Source organism: Pleuronectes platessa, chromosome 20, assembly GCF_947347685.1.
Source record: "Pleuronectes platessa chromosome 20, fPlePla1.1, whole genome shotgun sequence".
NCBI lineage: Eukaryota > Metazoa > Chordata > Actinopteri > Pleuronectiformes > Pleuronectidae > Pleuronectes > Pleuronectes platessa.
Genome location: NC_070645.1, coordinates 1,415,186 through 1,438,409, shown reverse-complemented (window position 1 = coordinate 1,438,409; position 23,224 = coordinate 1,415,186). Strand labels below are relative to the sequence as shown.

General features: G+C 40.2%; 1 protein-coding gene across 1 annotated transcript; it reads left to right on the top strand.

Annotated features, from left to right (window-relative positions):
• Positions 1-1,781: 1,781 nt before the first annotated feature.
• Positions 1,782-22,843, top strand: cnn3a (calponin 3, acidic a). Its single transcript, XM_053412121.1, has 7 exons — positions 1,782-2,050; positions 18,402-18,523; positions 18,723-18,789; positions 19,044-19,181; positions 19,295-19,411; positions 20,888-21,034; positions 21,801-22,843. Exons 1-7 carry the CDS (start codon positions 1,994-1,996, stop codon positions 22,140-22,142), a joined length of 990 nt encoding a protein of 329 aa, XP_053268096.1. The 5' UTR covers positions 1,782-1,993; the 3' UTR covers positions 22,143-22,843.
• The last annotated feature ends 381 nt before the right edge of the window (positions 22,844-23,224 follow it).

Sequence of the window (23,224 nt, the reverse complement as noted above, 5' to 3'; positions counted from 1 at the left end):
TTTTCACTACGGCTCTGTGAGCTCAGCAGGTGCCAGACCTCCCAACCTCCACACGATGGTCGACAGGCATTTAAAAAGAGGTCCCTAAGATGTTGGTGTCTGCTCTAATGTCGCAAGTCACAAGTGGGGAGAGCAGGGCTTGGAATCCAGTTCACCCTCCTCCTGGAAAAAGTTGCATCAGTTAGATTTTTGTTCATATGACCTGTGCACATGCAGGACACTCCTCAGTCAGTGTCTGGTTACTTCAGCATGCTAGTGACAGCTGTCCCTCCAACAGATAGATGATGCCATAGCTCGACAGGATCAGGACAAAGCCTGACAGTGGAATCAGAGCACCTGGGCAATAGATGGTTCCCGGACCTGATTGGGATGTTGGTGGCATGCCTGTTGTTAATCTCAGACCTGTTCATATTGCTGACACAAATCACTCTCCATTCTAGGAGAGGATCTTATAGTTTCCACAAGCCAAAAGGACCCCGCTCCATTTCCAGGGCATAGGACAGGTAGTTGTTTGGGTTTGTGTGCATTCCTTAATAGACAAAAAAAAGGCAAATAGCAAAGTAGTGCATGAAGTAAGGAAGTGGATATTCAGTCAAATAATAGAAATGCAAATGAGACAAGCAACATGCTACAATAAGTTATCAGTCTGTAATCAGAGTTTAAACTGGGACTGTAAAGGTCAGAATAAAAGGGTCTATAGACTGAAGATTTCATTAAATTTTTTCACTCAGCAACCGGTCGTAAGATGCTGACATTGAAGACCTGCCTGAAATGCACCTAGACACTGGCTGCCTTTGCCAATGAATATTGTTTTTGCTCCCTTGGTTGACGCAACCAGGCTGAGGATGAGGAAGACTGAGCAATATGATGATGTAAATACAGTAGCTATCTTTATGAAGATATGCTATGCATGTCATTGCTAATGAATTATGAACTACATGTATAGCCCATAGCAGGGTCCAAAGTTTTGAGCTGTTCCCCCCAGGCTGGTAGTCAATGCAGGACAGTATGCAATCAAACACATGTTTGTGCAAAACACAAAGCTTGGTTTCTCCATCTTCAAGACCCCTATTGTTTTCCATGCGGTTGAATTCAGACTGTGGAGGAAAGTACATGGTGGCCAGTACTCCTTGGTTTTCAACAAGTTCTTACCAAGCTGTGAGGTGTGCTAGGGGTAATTATGTTCTATCAAGCATTCTCTACAAAGATGTACAAACAAGAGTGTCTGTGACTTGTCTGTGTTGTCAGTTTCGTGTTGGTGTCTTGCTCTGATTCATAAATAAGTACGATCTCCTGGTCATCTGGTGTGTCCGAGCCCACCACAAGCGTTTGGCCTCTTTGGCCCCTTCAGCTCGTCCTTTTGAGTCTTGAATTCATACATATGCATACATACACGCATGTAAATGACATTAAACAACTTTTATAGACCAGAGGCAGAAATTACACATTCTTTAAGAAATTAAATATTTGAAAATGTAACCTTATATTTCCGGTTATATTAAAGAGTATATTGATAATTACTTGATCATCTCATTCAACCAAACTCCTCCTGATTTCGTCGATTTCTCTGACATGTTTCCCTGAAGAAATCAAACTCTAATGCACACCTCTGCAGTTCATCCATGCCCAGTTTACACAAGTGCGTTCATGTTGTTATAAATAATTGTGGATCAGTGTTGTACTGTCTCTTCAGACGCTTACTTCTGTGGTGGAGAGCATCTGGAGAGGGAGTGGCCCGAGTGAAATCGACTTCTTTGATTGGCTGCTTCGTCTGCGTCAATCATTTGACTGTGGTTTCTCAGCAAACACTGAAATGTCCCAAAGTGTGAGCCCCTATTTCCTGTGTGAGACCATCCTCTCTGTAAACTCCACGGAATAGTCTGCAGTAGAAGTCGCCGCCAGCTGCTGCCTGAGAGGACTCTTCTCCACACGGCTCTACGTTGCACTGTAGCTCAGGATATTCCTCTGGCTTCACGCGGGACAAACCAACAAAATGACTAGTTTCAACAAGGGGCCAGCCTACGGATTGTCTGCTGAAGTCAGAAGCAAAGTAAGCGACTTTTACCCCTTTGTCTGAGAGGGAAACCAGGGGTTTTGCGTACGCGTTTTTAATTTCACACTCGACCAGTTTCCTCTCGGTCTCTCTCGACTTTGAGAAAAGCAACACTGCTTTATTCGGCACGGCGCCTCTTTAATGTCCGCTCGCCTGAAGCACACGATGAGTAAACTTTCCCAACTTTCCCGATTTTTCCCTCTGCCTCTCTCAGCTCGGCTGTTGACTGATATATAGAAAGAGAACACATGCACACTGAGTAGAGATTAACCTCCAAATGTAACAACAGGCAAACAAAGAGAGCAGAGTGGAATGTGCACATTTAATGATGCGGAGGTTCTGCTGCAGGCCTCTGTGCAGAGTTGAATGGAGTCTGGGACAAGTTAAAGATCGCTCCAGCGACTATTGTCTAAAATGTGAGCTAACGGCTGCAGACCTGCTGCAGACCAGTAAAGCGTGTTTACAGTGAATATTCAACACACTGGACTGACACAATATAATCTCCTCATGATGAAAGCCTACTTTTTTCTTATGGATTAGTTCACGAGAGCAAGTTTAACCGTATTTAAGGATTTAACGCAGTTATTGTGATGTTATAATGCACAGTCTAACGTCGTTTAAACACTAAACGGTGTTTGTTATGACGCAGTTTCTATGTGAACTCATTGTTTGCGGAGGAAGATTCCTGCACCAGCTGCTGGTGTGTGGCTGGAGTTCAATAAAGTTGGCAAGATATTCACAGATTCGGACTTCCTGGATCATAAGTCATAAGCGAAACGTTGTTAAAGCACAAACGCTGCATATTTACCACCGTAGTAATGTGGACAACTGGCTACAGGCCAGTTTTAATCAATATGAGTCGTCCTCCGTGATGGACAAATAACATTGGTGTCTGCGTACAGCTTGCTGAGAAACGAGTGCACAGGGATCGTCTACAAAGTGCAACACCGAAAAGAGATAATACTGCATAGTCTCACGACAATCATGTCACAGGTCCAGGGAGTCCTGCTGACTATGCTACAGTACAAAGGTTTTAAAAATGTCCTTTATCATAATTTTTGGAAACATTCTTTAGGGAAATTATTCAATAACTTCACTGTAATAGTGTATATTCTCACGAAAGTAATGTCACATGTCCAAGGAGTCCGGTTGACCATGCTTCAGTACTAAGTTTGGGAAAATGTGGTTTTGTATAATTTTGGGAAATATTAAATATGAATATTATTCAATAACTTCCCTGTACTCTAGCATAGCCAGCAGGAGACCCTGGATCTGTGACATGATTTTGCTGACAATATACACTATTAGACAGAAGTTATTGAATAATATTCACAACAAATATTTCCACAAATTATCCTAAATCACTTTTTCCCAAACTTAGTACTGAAGCATAGTCAGCCGGACTCCCTGAATCTGTGACGGGATTTTGTTGAAAATATACAGTATGAGACCAAAGTTAATGAATAATATTCATATTTAATATTTCCCAAAATTATACAAAACCACTTTTTACCAAAGTTAGTACTGTAACATAGTCTGCCGGACTCCCTGAATCTGTGACGTGATTTTGGTGACAATATATAGTATGAGACCAAAGTTATTGAATAATATTCATATTTACTATTTCCCAAAATTATACAAAACCACATTTCCCCAAACTTAGTGCTGTAGCATAGCCAGCAGGAGACCCTGAATCTGTGACGTGATTTTGGTGAGAATATACAGTATTACAGGGAAGTTATTGAATAATATTCATATTTAATATTTCCCAAAATTATACAAAACCACATTTTCCCAAACTTTGTGCTGTAGCATAGTCAGCAGGAGACCCTGGATCTGTGACATGATTTTGAGGTGAATGTACAGTATTAGACCGATGTTATTGAATAATATTCATATTTAATATTTCCCAAAATTATACAAAACCACATTTTCCCAAACTTTGTGCTGTAGCATAGTCAGCAGGAGACCCTGGATCTGTGACATGATTTTGAGGTGAATATACAGTATTAGACCGATGTTATTGAATAATATTCATAATACATATTTCCAAAAATTACGCATTATCACTTTTCACCAAACTTAGTACTGTAGCATAGCCATCAGGAGACCCTGGATCTGTGACATGATTTTGGGGAGAATATACATTACTACAGTGAAGTTATTGAATAGTTTCCATAATAAATACTTCCCAATATTATACAAAACAGAATTTTCCAAACTTGGTACTGTAGCATAGCCATCAGGACTCCCTGGACCTCTAGCATGATTTTTATGAGACAGTAAAGTTATTGAATATGTTCCCAAAAAATATTTCCCAAAATTACGATAAATAAAAAAAAAATTTAACTTTTTACTGTAGCATAGTCAGCAGGACTCCCTGGACCTGTGACATGATTGTCGTGAGAATATATAGTATTACGGTGAGGTTATTGAATATTTTTTTGTAATATCTCTTTTCGGTGTTGCATTTTGTAGACATTCCCTGCGCACTCGTTTCTCAGCAAGCTACACGTAGACACCAATGTTATGTGTCCATCATAGAGAACGACTCATATTGATGATAACTGGCCTGTAGCCCGTTGTCCACATTGCTACGTTGGGAATTATGCAGCGTGTGTGCTTTAACAACGTTTCGCTTATGACTTATTGATCCGGGAAGTCAGAATCTGTGAATATCTTGCCATCTTTACTGAACTTGTGGCTTGCTCCTGGAATATGGACACACTGATGTGATCCATGTTAAAAGAGCATTAGGGTGCTACGCAGCTTCATGCCATTTACCTACTTAAAGCTGTTTCAGAACAAAAAACATAAATGTATTTACCACAACAGAAGTATTCTTTGTCATGAAGTTTGATGTTTCTGCACATACGCATTTTTTACACGTGAAGCAGTTTAACAACATAACCTTTAAAGCAATTTACCTCAACTTGAAATTGTTTATTAGTGTAATATCAATGTTAAAAAATGTATAAAAACCAAAATCGAAATATGAACCTTCACGCTTAAAATGATCAGAGGACGATAGTTTTGATATTTGTTCTTGCAGCAGAACATTAAGCATTTCTGCTCTTAATCGATTCCATATATGTTAAATCATTTATCAAAATTCCATTAGGCAGCCATGGCAGTTATGTCTTTTTTGCATACATTAAGGGCCCATATTGTGCAAAACACATTTTCTGGGCATTTACTATCCGTAATATCTTGAAGGGGGTCAGTATGGACCCTCAAAGCATTATAAAAGTCACTCCGCAGACTATTTCACTCAGTCCATTGTAAGAAATATGTTATAAGAAAGTCTTATTTCGCACTTCCTCCCCCGTATGAGTCATTCGGGATCAAACTTGTCGCTAAGCCCCACCCAGCCGGTACCAGTCCAGCCTCCGAACCCACCACCCCCGCTCCCCGTCACATCAACCTCCATCCCTCCGCACTGAACGTGAACCCAAGCAGACTTGTTGCTGAGCTAGCAGCTTGTTAGCTACCACAGGCTAACCACAACAACCAACACTGAAGAAACACTGCAGCGTGGAGGGATGTAAGGATGGGAGATGGTGCACATTCCTCAGAAGAACGTTACTGTTCGAGACCAGAGGTTATGCTTTATTTCTTCTGACGTGCCGTTTTGCTGTGTTTTCAGTACTGAGTAACGTAGGCGTAGACGTTACTCCAACTGAAACTCCCTACTGTAACTCAGGACTGAAACTCCCTACTGTAACTCAGGACGTTACTCCTACATTCACCAGCTGTCCTGCTAAAACTTGAACAAACATGAGGACGGTGTAACTTACAGTCCAGAAACATCCTATTGTTACCGACTGGACATATGTGGCTGGTCTTCTATAGCTGCAATCATTACAACTTTCAGCTGTGTTTACCAGAGTGAATGCGCCAGAATGAGACGGTGATGGCCCAGTAGCGTGCCATTCAGAGTGCAGTCAGCCAATCAGAGGAGGGGCTCAAGAGGCAGACGAAAACAGTCTGTTCTGTCTGCAGCTCCAGAGCGAGGCAGACGACAGGACATGGAAATACACATTGCAGCAGTATTTTCGACTTTAAACCACTGATATATCATTTTCGGGGTACTTATAGCTAAAATTAAATCCCCAAAAGGTATAAAATATGGGCCCTTTAAATTGCATCGCAGCCTGAGAAAATGGAGTCATACTTTTGATCTTAGACATTTTTATACCTATTGATGCACAATGTAGTCAAGTCTCTTAAAATATAATACTAAGAACCCTAGCATAGCCGTGTTTTTTTCCTCCATCTCTTTTACAACATGTATCATTAGTCAAGCAACTAACCACGTTATTAGATCTTCATACAAGCATGCTGCTTGCATCTTTTTGTGTCTTTTGTATAAAGCTGCAATATTTTCAATTCAAGCCTTCGCTGGTATTTTAGACAGAACTGAAATTACAGGCTAGAAGAGAAACAGAAGAGTGATGAAGAAGTAATACAGTAGAGTTGTCTGTTAGTGGTCATTCCATTGAAATCTCAAGCATGTGTAAGGTCACTGGAAAATATTCCCCCGACAGGAAGTGACTCATCTGAACTTTCAGGAGTAGAACTGCCACTTGGGAAATGAGTTCCTTTGTCTCTGAACACATAGATTAGTGGATGATTCCAGTGTCATCTGTGTTTGATGTAGATAGTAAATGTATTTGTCCACCTCAGCCTCATATGTTTGCCAAGCCGCCGTCCTTAACATAGGCCATGTTCTGCAGGGCAGCATCTCACTCCATATATGAGAGAAAATTACAGTGCTAATGTGCAAAATTATTTGGATGCACTCGTGACTCTTGGGTTCTGACATTCAGATGAAGGAAAAAAACAAAATATTCAGTTAGCTCTCTCAATAACAGATCTGTTGTTGAAGCTCAGGAGAAAACATTCTTTGTGCAGCTCCCTTTCATATCCAGTGTTGACTGTCAGGTGTATTTGATCTATCCGCAGGCAAATCAGCTCTCACAAATAACGTATTAAAGATTGTTTAAGTGTGTCTGTGACCCAAAATCATTAGTTTTTCAGACAACTCACAGACACTGAGAACTCTTCTATCGATACCAAGATTTCAGGAGAATCATTCATCATTCTTCCAGTCCTATCAAATCAATAATTTAAGATGCTTATCTTAAGAAATATAAAATGGGACCAGCAGAATTTGAATTATGTAGCTTTTGAAAAAAAGTAGCACCAACTTCTTAAACCACATTGGTTATTTGTGCGTTACTGGGGGTCAATTTGCATATGATCTTCTGTTATGTGTAGAGCTTAACTAGAGAGGCTCTCAAAGCTTAAGGCCGAATTATAGTCGGGTTGCACGCACGCACGCATGCACGCAAGACACGCAACACGCCCCCTTCGTGCCCTCTGGCGGCTTGCGTGCGTCCGCCAATTTTTCTAACTATACGACAAAACGACGCGAGCCTCACGCAGCCCGCAAGGCTTGTGATTGGTCTGCTTACTACATCCCGTCCGGAGTCTAGTTTCCGGTTTCATGCCCCACAGTACGCGGAAATCACGGAAGATTTAGAAGAACGAATATGGACCAAATAGAAGAGCACTTGGCAGAAGAGATCCGAAAGTATGACCACTTGTATAACCCGTCACTGACTGGCCGATTTGTCCGCCAGAAATAGGCTATGAGGAGCCGGAGTGGCGATGTAAATAAACAGTCGACGAAGAAGAAGACGTCTCTTCTTTGTGTGTTTTGTCTTTGAAAAAAAACTTTACTCCGCCTAGGGTTCTGGCGGTGAATTGCGTTGCAACACGCGCAGCACGTTAGAGAAGTATAAACCAAAACGAGTCCGTCGATGCAGCTGCGTGGCCTTCCGCGGTTGCAGTCGCAGGACTATAATTCAGCCTTTAGTCTTGACCTTGGCAAAAGCCATTGAGAAAACAATCCAACCACAAAGTCCACTTGGTAACCGTTCTCAGAAACCAATGGGACATCCACAATATCATGACTCACATGAAGTTTTTGTAATGTGATTAGAAGCTCCACTAAATTGACTTTTTGCATGAAATTGATTCTGACTGTTTCCTAGGGAGGGACTGAACTTTTAACTGCAAATTGTATGCTGACATAATCTTAGGGCACTGTTGTATGTTGGTAAAGGTTTTTGAGCAAGGAGTTTCAAGGAGTGTCATCAGATCCACTTCAGTTTATCTGGTGCTGGTCCCAGGGATCTGTTCCACATACTAGATCCAATGTAGCATTGTTGATGGAATTTTGCCATTTACACATTGTCCAGAGGAAAATGTATGTAGAACTGCTTGTGTTAACATCAACTTGCGTCACCCTATGTATTGTAAAAGCGATCCTATTCATTTTAAACCATAATTACATTTGAAGAGAATATGGAAATTAATCGAAACACACCACTGCTAGATAGGACTATGTCATATAACAATATATAATGTGTGACAACAGAAAAGCGTCTATGGTATCGTATTAGGCTCTGTCACAGATCATATTTTTGTCATTTTGACAGCATTTTCTTTTCTTCAACACGAGTGCAGGCAAGAAATTTGAATCAAGATGATGGAGATGAGTGAATGTTAGAGGTGTGGAAATGTCTTGATTCTTAGATGAATCGCTTAACGGTCTTGGACGACTCTGCATCGATGCAGTGATTGAACATAATTAAGTCACGTTTTCCACTACGTTCAATAAAGTAGGCGGCCAGGCAGGTTTCACCTTGATACAGTAGAAGCAGTAATCAGTTTGTCCCTTTTAAGCCTTAGGTGCAGCACATACGTCTAAACGGAATAAAATGTCAAATCAGTGTAAAGAGCACTGACCACTGTCATAGATTTACTGTTGTAGCCAATTTTTTTATTGAAAATCTTATTTCGTAAACAGCGGCACAATTGTAATAACAGTAACAGTCAATAATATCATTAAAGCACTTTCTAAATAAAGAAAGTTCATATTGGTCTGAATGATTTTATTAATCAAGATGCATTGCTGTGAATGTGACAGAACAAGTTTGTTCAGGGCAGCCAAGTTAAAACTTTGCTTGTGTACGCCTGGCAGTTTTTCAGGGACCAGAAATTGTACTTTGCAAATGTATGTTGCAGACCATATAAAATAAAATACTCAATTACCACTAACCTCTTATAGTACTTGTGAAAGAATAATGTCAAACAGTATGGTGATTCTTCTGGTCACAGGCTATATAAAATATTCTCTCTTGGTATTTGAGATTATCACACAGCCTTGCTGCCAACATTTTAATATTTTCAACAGCATAAATCACAACAGTGTGCTTTATTAGTTAAGTGCACTTGAACTTCAAAAATTGATATAAAAAAAAAAATGCTAAAGTCCTGTGTCCACTCTTGGCCTCTCATTGTTCGAGTATGAAGCTGCATACATTCAACCGAATTCTTGATATTGAGATTCAAACTCCTGTTTTCCATTTCAAGGCAGCAGTGTTCAAAATTTGTCTCCAAATTGTAATGCCTGGTTTTCCTGCACAACTTGTGCTCCATTTATTGCAGTGAAATGTCCTCTGTCAAAGAGTGCATAAAACAAAAGGTATAGGACAGGCAGGGGCCCATCTGTGTTCCATTGCACAATGCATGATCAGTAATCCATGCTCCTCTCTGAGCTGTGCACATCACATTCCTGAAATTCTTTAGCACAAACCCCTTGATCAGTACCCCATCCCCTGGGCTGTTTTTACTCTGCTTAGTTGGCTTTTGATTGTGCTTCAAGCCTTGATAGTAGATGTGTTTAAGCTAGGAGTAAGTTGTAGCTCACCCTTAGAATTGCTTTGTGGAATAAACCTGTTAATGAGTTTAAATTAAGAGTTTTTACATTTTTGCCTGGAAATGATAAACACTTAGTATTTGTGAACCACTTGTGTTATGTATGGTGAAAAAAAAGTCCTCTGAAGTGGAAAAAGCAATGTCTGGAGATTTAGTGGGCTTTGGAACGCAGTGCCGTGTAAAGATAATTCCTGGTATAGCTTATGAGCATTTATGTCACCAAGCTTTCGAACAGTAGTATACACCTCCAGTTAGAAATTATATAGTGACAGCAACTATGATGGTTGTTGTCCTTTCCACCCCCACTCCTTAGGGGTTTACAATGGTCTCTGTGTTATGAGAAACTCCATAGAAGTAGAGCAGTGACGAGCAATACCCATTGCTTCTGTAAAGATTAATTTATGTAGATGTATATCGGAACTCTTACCTCCGAAATAAGGAACTAGTGGTTCTCTGTGTCAAATGCATCAGAAAGGTCCAGAAGGATAAGGACAGAGGAGAGAGAGGCGGCTCTAGCAGTGTGAAGTTGCTCAGAGACAGCAAGGATGGCAGTCTCAGTTGAGTGGCCTGCCTTGAAACCAGACTCCTTGAGAGAGTTAAGGCCGATTTATAGTCGGTTTTTACGCAGGCTAGCAAGCAGGCAAGACACGCAACGTGCCTCTTGCGTGCTTGCGTGCATCCGTCAATTTTTCTAACTATACGACAAAGCTACGCGAGCCTCATGCAGCCCGCAAGACTGTGATTGGTCTGCTAACTACAACCTTTCCGGAGTCGCGTTTTTGGTTTCATGCCCCATAATACCGGCAGAAACCACGGAAGATTTAGAAGAACGAATATGGACCAAATAGAGTTTGTTGGAAGAGATCCGAAAGTATGACCACTTGTATAACCCGTAACTGACTGGCGGATTTGTCCGCCAGAAAAATGCTATGAGGAGCCGCAGTGGCGATGTAAATAAACGGTCGACAAAGAAGAAAGAAGGCGTATCTAAGGTCGTCTTCGACAAAACACATTACTCCGCCTAGTGTTCTGGCTGGGAATTGCTTTGCGACACACGCAACCCTTGGGGAACCATAAACCAAAAAGAGTCGGTCGATGCAACTGCTTGGCCAGCCGCAGTTGCAGTTGCAGTACTATGATTCGGCCTTTAGGGAAACAGGCAGTTGACAGGGAAGTGTTAATGAGATGTGTGATAAAGGGAAGAAGGTTGGGCGCAATAGACTGGAGAACGTTTGTGGTTTAGTTTGTACAGTACTGTTTTTATTATCCATTTTCTCAATGCTATACGTTTTCTGCCAGACACTAGCGATGATCTGATGTGATGGACTTCCTCTTTTTGTAAAGGTGTCAGGGTTTCCCCCAGAAAACTTGCTAAGCCTGGTGGTAGGGCCGCTAGAGAAGCCGACCGGCGGCCGACCGTGTTTTTGTAAAAAAAAAAAGTTAAAAGTTGACAGGAATTTTGAAATTATGACAATTGTTATTGTAAGACATTTATTAACAATACTTATTAACATTACATAATACAGTTTACAAACACAAAAAATAATAAATAAAATAAAAATAAATATTATCAATTCGTTTTCAAGTAAAATCTAAGTGAATCTAAAAAAACAAGCCATTTCTGGTCACATTTAAAAGTAAAATAAATGAACATAAATAAAAAGTGCAAACATGGCCAAGGGGGAACAGGGAACTCAGGGCCTGAAGAGGTATGCTGTGTGACCTCTTTTACTTCTTGCACAGGGTGCAGGTTGGATCACTGCAAGTGATCCGTCTCGGCTTCTGAAAGAACTCCTCCAGAGCCTTACTGTAGTCAAGATCAGCCACAGAGGGACCATTTATTTTTATACGGAGGCAGGCAGTTAGGCTTTTCCCCTGCAGCCTGTTCCTGAGGTCTTTGGGTTAAACTTTGGGTTAAATCCGCTACTTCGATGTTTCCCATCGCGGCTCGCAGCAGGCTGCTCCGACGCGCTAACATCCGACGTGCTAATATCCGACATGCTAACATTCGAAATGCTGACATCCGACGCGCTAACATACGCGCTAACTAGCTCTGGCTCTGCTTCATCATCGAGCCGCGGCTCGGTCGGCTCGCTGGCGATACTCTCCGCTTGGCCGTGGGGGAAAGAGCGGCCTCATCGTCTCCTCCGGTGCTCCCCCGACTCCGGAAAAAGAAAGAGTCCAAGGTTTTTTGACCCTTTTTCCGTGAAAGTTGTTGCGTGGTAGAGACAGGTCGTGTTTTGGAGGTTCAGGTGATGGAAAATACACCTGACCTCTTACCTTATGGGTTCACATACTGACCATAAGATGTCGCCATTACGGTTTCAACCGTATCACCAGATGCGGTTAAAAGCGCAATGCCGTCTTTGGTATCATGTTTCTGGTGCATAACATTTTTTTTTTTTTTTTTAATAAATAAACAAGCGACGCTTAGCCTGGCGGGGGGGGGGGGGGGGGGGGAAGCCTGGCGGCCCGGCGGCCCGCCAGGCCTATAAAGCACTGGGGGAAACCTTGGTGTGATGAGATTTAGTGTGATCAGCAGACATCAGACAATGCTATAGATTTCTTCTGTTTGTTTTCACCCCCTTTTGTTCTCTTAACCAGTGGGTGGGCAACTGGCTGTTGCATCGAGGAAACTGATTTTTGAGTATGAGGGGTTGGCAGAGAGGTAAAGACAACTTGGTTGTAACTGATGTTCAACAAGGCAGAGCTAAAACGCCGATCTCCTGACAGAGGACCAAATTGCATCATACTGAAGTACATATATAGACTCGCTTGTGACTAAAAGGACTGTAATGATAAGGCCTGTATTTAATTAAATTCTAAGAGCTACGTTTGATCAAATAAAACAAAAAATATAAAGATGCCATCGGAATAGCTTGCAAGTGAAAGCAGAATGTAAGAAGCATTGGAGAAGACCATAGGCTGACACTGGCTGAAAAGTTACGGACCCGAATGTATTTATTGCTTTCGGTTAGCAAGTGTTTGTGTTTTTTTTACTGCTCTGTATCCATCCTGTTAATTTAGATATTTGCTTTATTACACCAGCTTTTCACCTACTGATTCTCCACAATCACTCAAAGCTCTCTCCTTCTTTTAGCAACTCTCTAGTTCGACAGTTTACATTTAGATTAGGATTGGGTGATATGCTAGAATCGGCCACCAGCCCAACAACCTTAGATTGATGATATATAATGCGCTGGTGTGTTTGTGTTTGCACACATGTTCACCGCCTCAATCTCTGTTTTCAAATTCTCTGTTTTCTCTATTCTCTTCTTCCGGACAGAAAAACCTGTCAGTGATCTGAATGTCTTTAATTTATCATCTAGGGCAGCAGGGCTCCAACTGATTAGCCAAATATATTGACATGCAGAGTGTCAATGCGTGGCGCATGAAACACCAATTGATGCAGTTTTTGCCGTCTTTTGCGATACGTTTATCGTTGATATTGTGATGTTGATATATTTTTGATATATCATGCAGCCCTAATAAACACCATCACGGATCGCAAGTTATTAGGACACGTAGAGGACTTTTACTTCTTTGTTACAGAAGAAGCTACGCCCCATTTATCCAACATAAATATGAATTCAGCAGGTTTTTATAAAGATCAGTTCTAAGTGTGAGCGATTTAAAAAAAAAAAAAAAACATCAGAGGAGCTTGTTGACTAGCGGAGCAATGCGCCTCAGTGGATTTTATTTAAGATAAGATCAAACTTTATTGATCCACACACCGGAGAAATTCAATTGTTACAGCAGCAGGCACCTCAGAGCAAGGTAGACAAGAGAATAAAGAAATATAAACATTAAATACACCTTTTCACTGAAGTGGTTGTATGAAATGTTATAAGTCACAGGATGAAGCATGTCTTACTTTCGACACACGTCACAGCTTCTCCACTCTGCCAGCATTTTTCTTTTCCAGTCTGTATAGAGTAGAGTAGTACAGTGTTTGCTTGTATCAGTTTTCATGACAGCAGCAGGTTTAACAAAGTTAGAAGTGCCATTTTGCAGCTTTTAATGTAATAATCCCTCAAACATAATAGCTGTTGCCTACTACAAACATAATACATAATTTCCTGCAAATTTAATAGCTTTTACATTTAGAAAGGTTGAGTACAATTGAAGTAACTGGGGATTAATTTTTTTAATGTAATAAAAACAACAGAAAAAAACATAACATGCCTCCGTAATTCTCTTGTGGTGTCATCCAATGTGCTGACATTCCTATTCAACATGAAACTGCGTCATTTACACCATGTCTTATGCCCAAAGACTGCATCCAATGCCAACGCGAACCCTGCCGACCCCATGTGTGACCTTGGGCGAGAGCTTGTGTGTGTTTGTGACCAGGAGCGCACTTGGATGACACCACACAAGCATTAAAGAGACATGTTTTTTTTTTACAATTGAAAAATGTATTATTAGTAACTTCAATTGCATTGGATTTGGCTGCAACACTGTTTACCACTGATACTCCAAAGTGTTTTGGGGACTCAAACACTTCACTCACCCCTCCATTGGCATAGTAGCGAGTAGATAAGAGGGAATTTTACCATGTTATATTCATCCTGCTTTAATGACGTAATGGTAAAAACTGAATATTGGCCATCGGCCTGTCAGCACAGTTCCTGTTGGTGTACCAGTTGAAGTCCAAAATCTATTCTTATCTCCTGGTATGTACTTTTTGCTTCTGCTTTTCTACTCCCAGTTGATAACATGGCTCCTTTACCACAGTGTGTGGTATGTGGAGTGTTGTTTTAGCTGGAGAAGTGGTTACATATTAATGAATAGTGGCCTCTCTGTTGGTTCAGCACTCAGTCATGTATGATATGACCAATGCCAATCAGCTTCATATTGATTAACCACTGTATTTGGGTGATTTTGTTATCATACTCAGTGTTTCAGCCTAGTTGAGCCATGTAGCTAAATCCCTGACTCAAACTATGCAACCCCTGATTGTGCACTCTTATAATTGTATTGCCAGTAGCAAGGACTTCATTTAACTTATTTTCCAAATGTGTGCAGTATTGTGCTCTCATCAGTAAATGTCTTTAGGTACAAAGATGAAATTGGGAGGGGCCTGGTTTTCAATTCAAGCTTGCACAAATTGTAACGTTCAATAGTTTTTCCTCAGAACCTCATTTTAATGGTTCCATCAAGAGAATTATATCCCTTTTTCCAATGCCTGACTTTTCTTTCTGAGAGTTCTTGGCACTGCTCCTCCAAAATAACTGCTGCTAGGAGAAGAAAAGAGAAAAATGCCTTCCTTCTAATCATTTGAGCTCTTTGGCCTCTCAATGGGGTTCTTTTGTGTTTTCAAATCCACCAACATAAAATGTCCCACATTTTTTCCTAAATTACAAATTTTTGTACTGATACTAACACCAAACAAGAGCGTCTACCCTTTACTCTGAGTCATGATGGAATATTTCGTGGTGTAATCATGATAGTAGTCGTGAGCATAACAAAGATTGTGGTTTTGGTAAGAGCTGCAGCAATTAGTCAGTCAGTAAATCAGTCAGGTTTGATCCAGACTTTTCCCAATAGTTCTTAAGGTAGGAAACTATGCAATTAAAGCTGCCTTCAGACATGTACTGAATCTGAGTCTCCATAGTTTCTCTGGTGGAGAGTATGTGTGAACGCAAATGTCAGAGTGAGAGACTCCAGAGTTTCCACAGGCTTTGCCACCTACTATATAAGTCTTATAATATTATAATATATAAGTCTGCAGAAATTCTGCAGCCCTATTCTCATTATGGCATGTCTTTAATTAAGAGATTCTGGGAATTGTCCAAATTGTTGTCTTTATTTGAAATATGTTTAATGATGTTCTTTCTAATTTACTTGTCCTTTGAGTTATCCTCATCATAAGCAGATATCCTCTACTTTCTATGTAAGTGTGCATGTAAGTAAGCATGCAGCTCAACGTGAAGAAGACGAGGGAGATGGTGGTGGATTTCAGGAGGAACAATCCCCTGCCCTCTCCTGTCTGCATCGGTGGGACGGCTGTGGAGGTGGTCCCTGCTTACAAGTACCTGGGTGTCACACTAGACAATAAACTGGACTGGTCCACCAACACAGAGGCCGTCTACAAGAAGGGCCTGAGCCGGCTTTATTTCCTGAGGAGGCTCAGGTCCTTCAACGTCTGCAACAAGATGCTGCAGATGTTTTATAAGTCTGTTGTGGCGAGCACCATCTTCTTTGCTGTGGTGTCCTGGGGTACGGGCATCAAGGCTAAGGACGCCAACAAACTGAAAAAACTGATTAGGAAGGCAGAGTCTGTGGTTGGCTCTAAGCTTGTCACCCTGGAGGAGGTGGTGGAGGACAGGATGCTGGCAAAACTGCTGGCAATCATGGAAAATCCCTCTCACCCCCCCCACAAAACACTGGACAAGCTAAGGAGCAGCTTCAGCCACAGATTCATTCAACCCCGCTGCTCTAAGGAACGATACAGGAAGTCGTTCCTCCCAACCGCAATAAGACTATACAACTCCTCTACCTCTGTCAGAGCTACCATCACAGAACTGATCTAAACACACCTGTCTCAATTCATCATTTCATACAATAATATTGTCTTTTGCACACTCTGTCTACATATTCTTACACTCACAGTATATTATATTATCTATTGTATCGCCAAATACTTATATTGATACCCGTACTATATATCATATATTATATCATACTCTTTGTATATTCTTTGTATATATAAGTCTATATACACATATTTTATTTATACATGTGTACATGTTATTATTATTATATTTTACTATTATTATTATATATACTGTTGCTGCTATTATTATTACTATATACTGCTATTATATTGGTATAATTACTATCATATATAAATATATATTATATATACTGTACTATCTTTATATACTGTCTAACAATAACATTACCATCATATCATCAGTACTATTACCATCATCTGCCACTGCACCTTATCTACCTATTTTATCTTTGGTTTCTGTTTTTATTCTTTCTACCGCAATATTTTATATTTTATATTTTATTCTATTGTATTGTATTTTATTGTATTCAAATGTACCGGCTGCTATGACGACTTAATTTCCCCTCGGGGATGAATAAAGTAATCTATCTACCTATCTATCATCTATCTAAGTGAACAGTGATAGCTGGAGATACAGGTGTTGGATGCATGGGAATAACTTTGATGTCATTAGGTATTTCTCTGTGAAATTTGAGAAATAATCAATTGATTTAAACAACTTCTTACTTATACAATTTTTTGAAATGCACAGTCAATGTCCAATGTTTTCTGAGTGTAATTATGGATTGTGAACATGTGTGTGTTGAGATTTCAGTGTTACGGCTCAGAGAAGAAAGGAACTGTTGAGTTATTTACCACAAATTGGAAGTCATGGGTTTTAAAGTATCCTATTTCCCCCATGAGCTCATCAGCTTCATATTCACATAAACCAGCTCTATGTAAAAGCTTTATCTAAGAGGAGCATTTAGTATCCCGTCACTACTGTGCAAATAGTTTCATACTTCTTTAGCAACAGCTTTTTTTTATGATTTTAGAAATTAATGAGATGATTGATATAGGTCTAGATATAGCTAAAATATCTGGGTCAAGTATGGACTTTTTATGCTGAGGTTTAATAACTACTACCTTAATAGCCTGCAGTGTGTAGCTGGTTATTGAGTTGATATACAACAGTCAATTAAAGGAAAAACTTCCTTAAAAGTTGAGTCGCAATAGGGCCCACTAGACAAGTTGTTGGTTTAGATAAAGATACTCTGGTGCTACACTATTTTCTAAGGCCACTGGACTAGACAGTGTACCTCTGCTATTCACAAGGAGGAGGTGGTGTTTGTTTGTCTGTGATGGTTAAAATTGTATTTTTGAAGAAGTGTTCAAGAGTTAAATGAATAGATGGATCAGTATAGGATTATGATTCACCGTCAGCCTGGCTGCAGTGCTGAAGAAGAACCTCAAGTTGTTTTTTAATTTTGTTCTATTAATAATGAATAATAGGCTAATCTGGCATTCCAGAGGGCTTTGTGAGTTATCCAGACTATCTTTCTAGGTTAGGTGAAAATGATATAATTGAAATGTAATAACATGCTGAACTGTTGTTTTTTTTTGTAATTTCCTGCGTGCATGTATAAAGCTGAGGATCAGGCTTTCAAATGAGCTACAACTTTGTGTAGGTCAAGGGTCTATCGATAGGTTAGATTTGAAAATTGCGGCCCTCCCTCAGCCTCTGCCTGTGCAGCAAGGAATATGAGTATTAATGAGTAAGGGGCGTTGACTCATTTAAACACATATTCCTAATAGCCACATTGGAGGGCAGGGTGGAAACTTTTCTATGAATGTTGCCACCCTGAGGGAGATAGCACCAGCCGCTCTTGTTAATATTTGTAGAAGCATGTTTGTATCAAAATCAATTCATGATCATATGGTAATGCATCAAGTTTTGAAGTCAATAACATTGGAGCCACAATCTATACCTTATTTAGCTAATTCAATCATTCATTACTTCCAAAATGGAATGTAGACTTTAAATTATATTTTATCTTTCAGATTGCTCAGAAATATGACCCACAAAAGGAGGAGGAACTGCGTTTCTGGATTGAGGAGGTGACAGGAATGACTATTGGAGAGAACTTCCAGAAGGGGTTAAAGGATGGAGTCATCCTCTGCGAGTAAGTCCTCTGTGTATTCGGTGTTTGCATGTGTGTTTTTGCTGGTTTTGGTGTTACGATTCAAAATTGCATAGATGGCAACATTTTGCTGTGTTAGCGTCACACCGCATGATTCAGTCACAGGCCAATGTCTGGTGGCAGAAATTGTGTTCAAATGTATCCCAATAACATGTTCTCATACTTATTTTCCTTCTTTCAGACTGATTAATAAGATACGACCGGGTTCAGTCAAGAAAACCAACCATTCACAGTTGAACTGGCACAAGGTAATGTTTTGAGCTGGTAGTAATCCATGGGTATCAATTTAAAACAACTCAGAGGTCAACTTCATATAGATGATTTAGCTTCTTTAAAACAAGTTATTGTACATCAAGCTCCAATGAAAATTGACTCACTCATGGTATTTTCATAGCTTTTTACCAACAGCTTTATATGTGCTGTTGTTGCTTGGTCCTGCCTTTGTTCAGGAGACACCGTTCCATCCCTCATGAGTCATACTTTTCTCTGTTGCTCTCTGCAGCTGGAAAATCTTGGGAATTTCATCACAGCTATCCTGGCTTATGGTCTAAAGCCCAACGACATCTTCGAAGCCAATGATCTATTTGAAAATGGGAACCTGACTCAAGTTCAGACCACACTGCTCGCACTGGTAAACATGGTGAGTGAACATACAGTACAGAGGGTCATTGTCTACTGAAGAACACATCTTTCATTCTTATTGGACAAAAATCGAGTGTCACATTATTCTGATGACCATATTCTTTCTGTCAGGCAAAGACCAAAGGTATGGACTCAAAGATGGATATTGGGGTGAAATACGCAGACAAACAAGCTCGACATTTTGACGATGAGAAGATCAAGGCTGGTCAGTGTGTCATTGGACTGCAGGTAACTATGTGCTGGTGATTAAGTTGGTCTTGAGGCCCACATATAGTTTTTTAGTGAAGTACATCAGAAAAGGAAAAGAGGAACATTTCTCCTTCAATAGAACCTACATTTAAATATTTTTGACATCTCAAATAAGACATGTCAATGTATTAAAATAGAAATTCAGATAAAATACTGAGCTGCAAAGTTAGTCGCCAGCAGCTTTAAGTTTAAGAGTTTGTTAATGTATGTTTTCACCTGGTGACTTTAATAAAGATGATGAAAAGCACCAGCACCATCTCTGGCTGTGTGTGAGAGACCCAGGTGGCATGGTCTATTGCCACAAGGGGCACCCAATGTGGGGCTCCACGCGAGCAGAGTTGGCACGGTTGGCAGAATGTAGACGGTATCTGGAGGCTCTCCAGAGGCTGGCGGGGAGGAAGACTGCGCTGATATAGCTCCTGCCTGCTGCACAGAGCTGACTCAGAGTTCCCTAGCGGCATTGCTGCACTGATACTCGTTTTGGCCTTTTCCCCCCCTATTGTTAAAGTTTCCCTTGTTTTTGAATTCGCACATTTGTTGCAAATTGTAATCCTAAAGTCACTCTCAAAGTGTGAAAAACTTCCACAATGGCAACGCAGTTTTTTTGTTCTGATTTAATCGCATCACACTGGTATGGACAGGAATAGATTAATGAAGTCATGAGCGCGGCAAGGTTTATCGGATGTTTTATCTGTAATAATTTCCGATTCCGAAATTTACATAATATAAAGTTCTCATTATCGGGTCGATAATATATCTGACCGATATATCCTGCATCCCTAGTAATAGCTAATATAACAACCTAACAAATAGACTCAACATTTTCCTTATAGACACATTCGTCTCTCTTACAATCAATCTATGGTAATACTTAAAGTCAAAGTACTATAATCAGAACCCAGCCAATGACGGAATGCTTTTCAACCAAAGCTCAGAGGATACTTACTTAAATACCCAAGAACTTTCCCAGGCAAAAAGTTTCCCCAGAATATTGTGATTTCCATCTCCACGGTAATTTGAAATCCTTCCAAGGGAAGAAAAAACAAATGACTGCTGATTCATCAATAGTGCAATGGTCACATTGTTTGTATGTGCCTAATATTGTTTTCTGCAACAATGGGCATCAAACAAACCTCATTGGTCTATATGTTATAAAATCTCTAGAGCTGCGCTATATATAGCCACTTGTATAACAATGGTGCATTAAAGGCTAGCATACTAAAGCCAATCAGTAATTTATGGTTCTGCAAGACCCAAGTTTGTGAGCATTCAGAATGTATGATCTCTCAAACTGGGATATTTTTTGGGAGATGTCCCAACGGAAAAGCTATTGTGGCAGCACACCTATTGAAATTAAATGTCAGTGGTTCATTATAGGTTTATTTTACATAGACAGCAATCAGATCAAATGCTGAATGATTTGGTGAGATCCTAATGCTGGCCTTTTGTCCTCAGATGGGAACAAACAAGTGTGCAAGTCAGGCTGGAATGACTGCTTATGGAACCAGAAGGCACCTGTATGATCCAAAGACTCACACTGACAAGCCCTTTGACCAGACCACCATCAGCCTGCAGATGGGAACCAACAAAGGAGCCAGCCAGGTTAAAACCCAGTCCTCTTTCAATGCTTTTCTTATGGGACAGAGAAGAAACCGCTATAAGCAGAGATTGATTTAAATTAAAAAAGAAAATTATTGTATTATCTATAAATGAAAAAAGTTTTGGTTTGATTTTGCCTCCATGCCGCTCTTTGTTTTCAATGAGCCCCCACTATTAAAAGCGATATAAGATGTGTAAAAAAATCACATTGCTGATGGTGCAGAATGAACACCTTTAAAACATATTACTCTAACCTTCATAGCACCGAATGCTAGACAAACAGTAGAAAGTGAGAAAACATTTATTTATTTATTTCTCTTGAGCCACAGCCAGTTGAAAGATTTAATTTTAATGAGATGTGGTTCAGGAGTTAGAGTACGTTGTCCACAACCAGAAGGTCGTCAGTTTGATCCCCATCTCCGTCATTCCACATACTGAAGTGTGACGGCAGTGTATGAAAGATGTGTGATAGAGAAAGAAGCTGCATATAAGTGATTTGAGTGCTCATTAAGACTAGAATAAGACCATCTACAATGATGACTTATTACGTAAGGACATATACTGGCTCTTAAAACTGGCGTGAAATAATGTGACTTTACCCCCAAAATTTGTATTAATTGACCTTGAGTGGTATGAATGACGAATAATCCTTCGTTGATGAATCATGAACATTCCTAGAGGGAACTTTCATTCTGTTAGAACAGAGCATTTAATACCGTTGTGCTATCATCATGTTGTAAAATTTGCGGCACTACTTGGTTTCCTGCAGGCGGGCATGTCGGCTCCGGGTACCAGAAGAGACATCTTTGACCAGAAGGTGGCCCAACAGCCACTGGACAACTCCACCATCTCCCTTCAGATGGGCACCAACAAGGTGGCGTCCCAGAGGGGCATGAGTGTTTACGGTCTGGGTCGACAGGTCTATGACCCCAAGTACTGCGCTCCCCCGACAGAGCCAGTCACCCACACTAATGGTAGTCAGGGCACTGGCACCAACGGCTCTGAGATCAGCGACAGTGACTATCAGGCCGAGTTCCAGGAGGAGGAGTACCAAGGAGGTTACCATGACAACTACAGCGCCCATTACAGCGACCAGGGCATTGACTATTAGTGGTGACCTTCACCTTCAGAGCAGTATTAACAAGTGTATTTTATCTACACAACAGAGCAAGTCTTTTGCTATCCTCACTAGTCTTTTCTCTTGAAGCTCCAGTGTTTTCCTTCTTTACCTAGACTCATTTATCTGAGCAGCAAAGGTTGTAAGAAGTTGTAGTATCATAGTATATTGAGAAATACAGTGATGGATATGGTTTTAAGCTGAAGAGCACTCTTTTTAATACCCACTTTTTAAAAGATGGAACACTGAAGTAGTTATAACTTTGTTGACAGGTGGTCTAGTAGCTGCTTCATTCCAATGTCTATTCATGGACTGAAACTTAGCTGATCCATTCCCATGTGTAATCCTCAACAAAAGGCTGATTTATGTGCCTTCTCCCTCTGTGTTCTGTCTGTATTCATACATCCAGCCACAATTTGCGATACAGTTATTCCTGATGTCTTTTTTGTATCACATTTAATCGCTAGATAGTTTTTCTTAAAGTTGTGAGCATGTGAATCCTGATGGAAATCAGATGACCAATTTTGTAGCTAGACTTCCATGTGTCCATTACATTACCTATATTTTCATATCTTAGCTCTTGTATTCCCAAACAGTATTTATTGTAGTGACTCATTGCAAAGCAGTCCACTGTTACATGGTTTGTAAAGAAACTTGTATGTAATAAATAAAACCTTAAATTCTCAATTCTGAAAGCCTGTCTGCACACTATTATTAGGACTGTCTCACATCTCCAGCCATATTGAGAGCAGATGCTACTTTAATTGATGAATTTGTGAATTTGAAATGGATATTAGTGGTATTAGTGATATTAGTGATATTAATGCAACAAGCAGTGACTTGAAGGCATGTAAGAAAGAGTTATTGGTACTTCTGCTGATATATCTAAAATGGTCAAATTATGGATATCCTCCATGCCTGTGACGGAGGCATGTTTTCGTCCATCCATCTTGTTCTTGTGAACATATTTCAATAAATCATTATGGGAATATTTTTTTAAAGTTCACTCTGACTGACAAATGAACTGATCAGAATTTTGTGGTCAAAGTTCCAGGTCATTGACCGTAAAAAATTTG

Coding starts and splice junctions, on each gene's coding strand:
- cnn3a (XM_053412121.1), top strand. CDS start 1,994: ATGACTAGTTTCAACAAGGGGCCAGCCTACGGATTGTCTGCTGAAGTC. Junction 18,790..19,043: donor CACAGTTGAACTGGCACAAG/GTAATGTTTTGA, acceptor TGCTCTCTGCAG/CTGGAAAATCTTGGGAATTT. Junction 21,035..21,800: donor CCAACAAAGGAGCCAGCCAG/GTTAAAACCCAG, acceptor GGTTTCCTGCAG/GCGGGCATGTCGGCTCCGGG.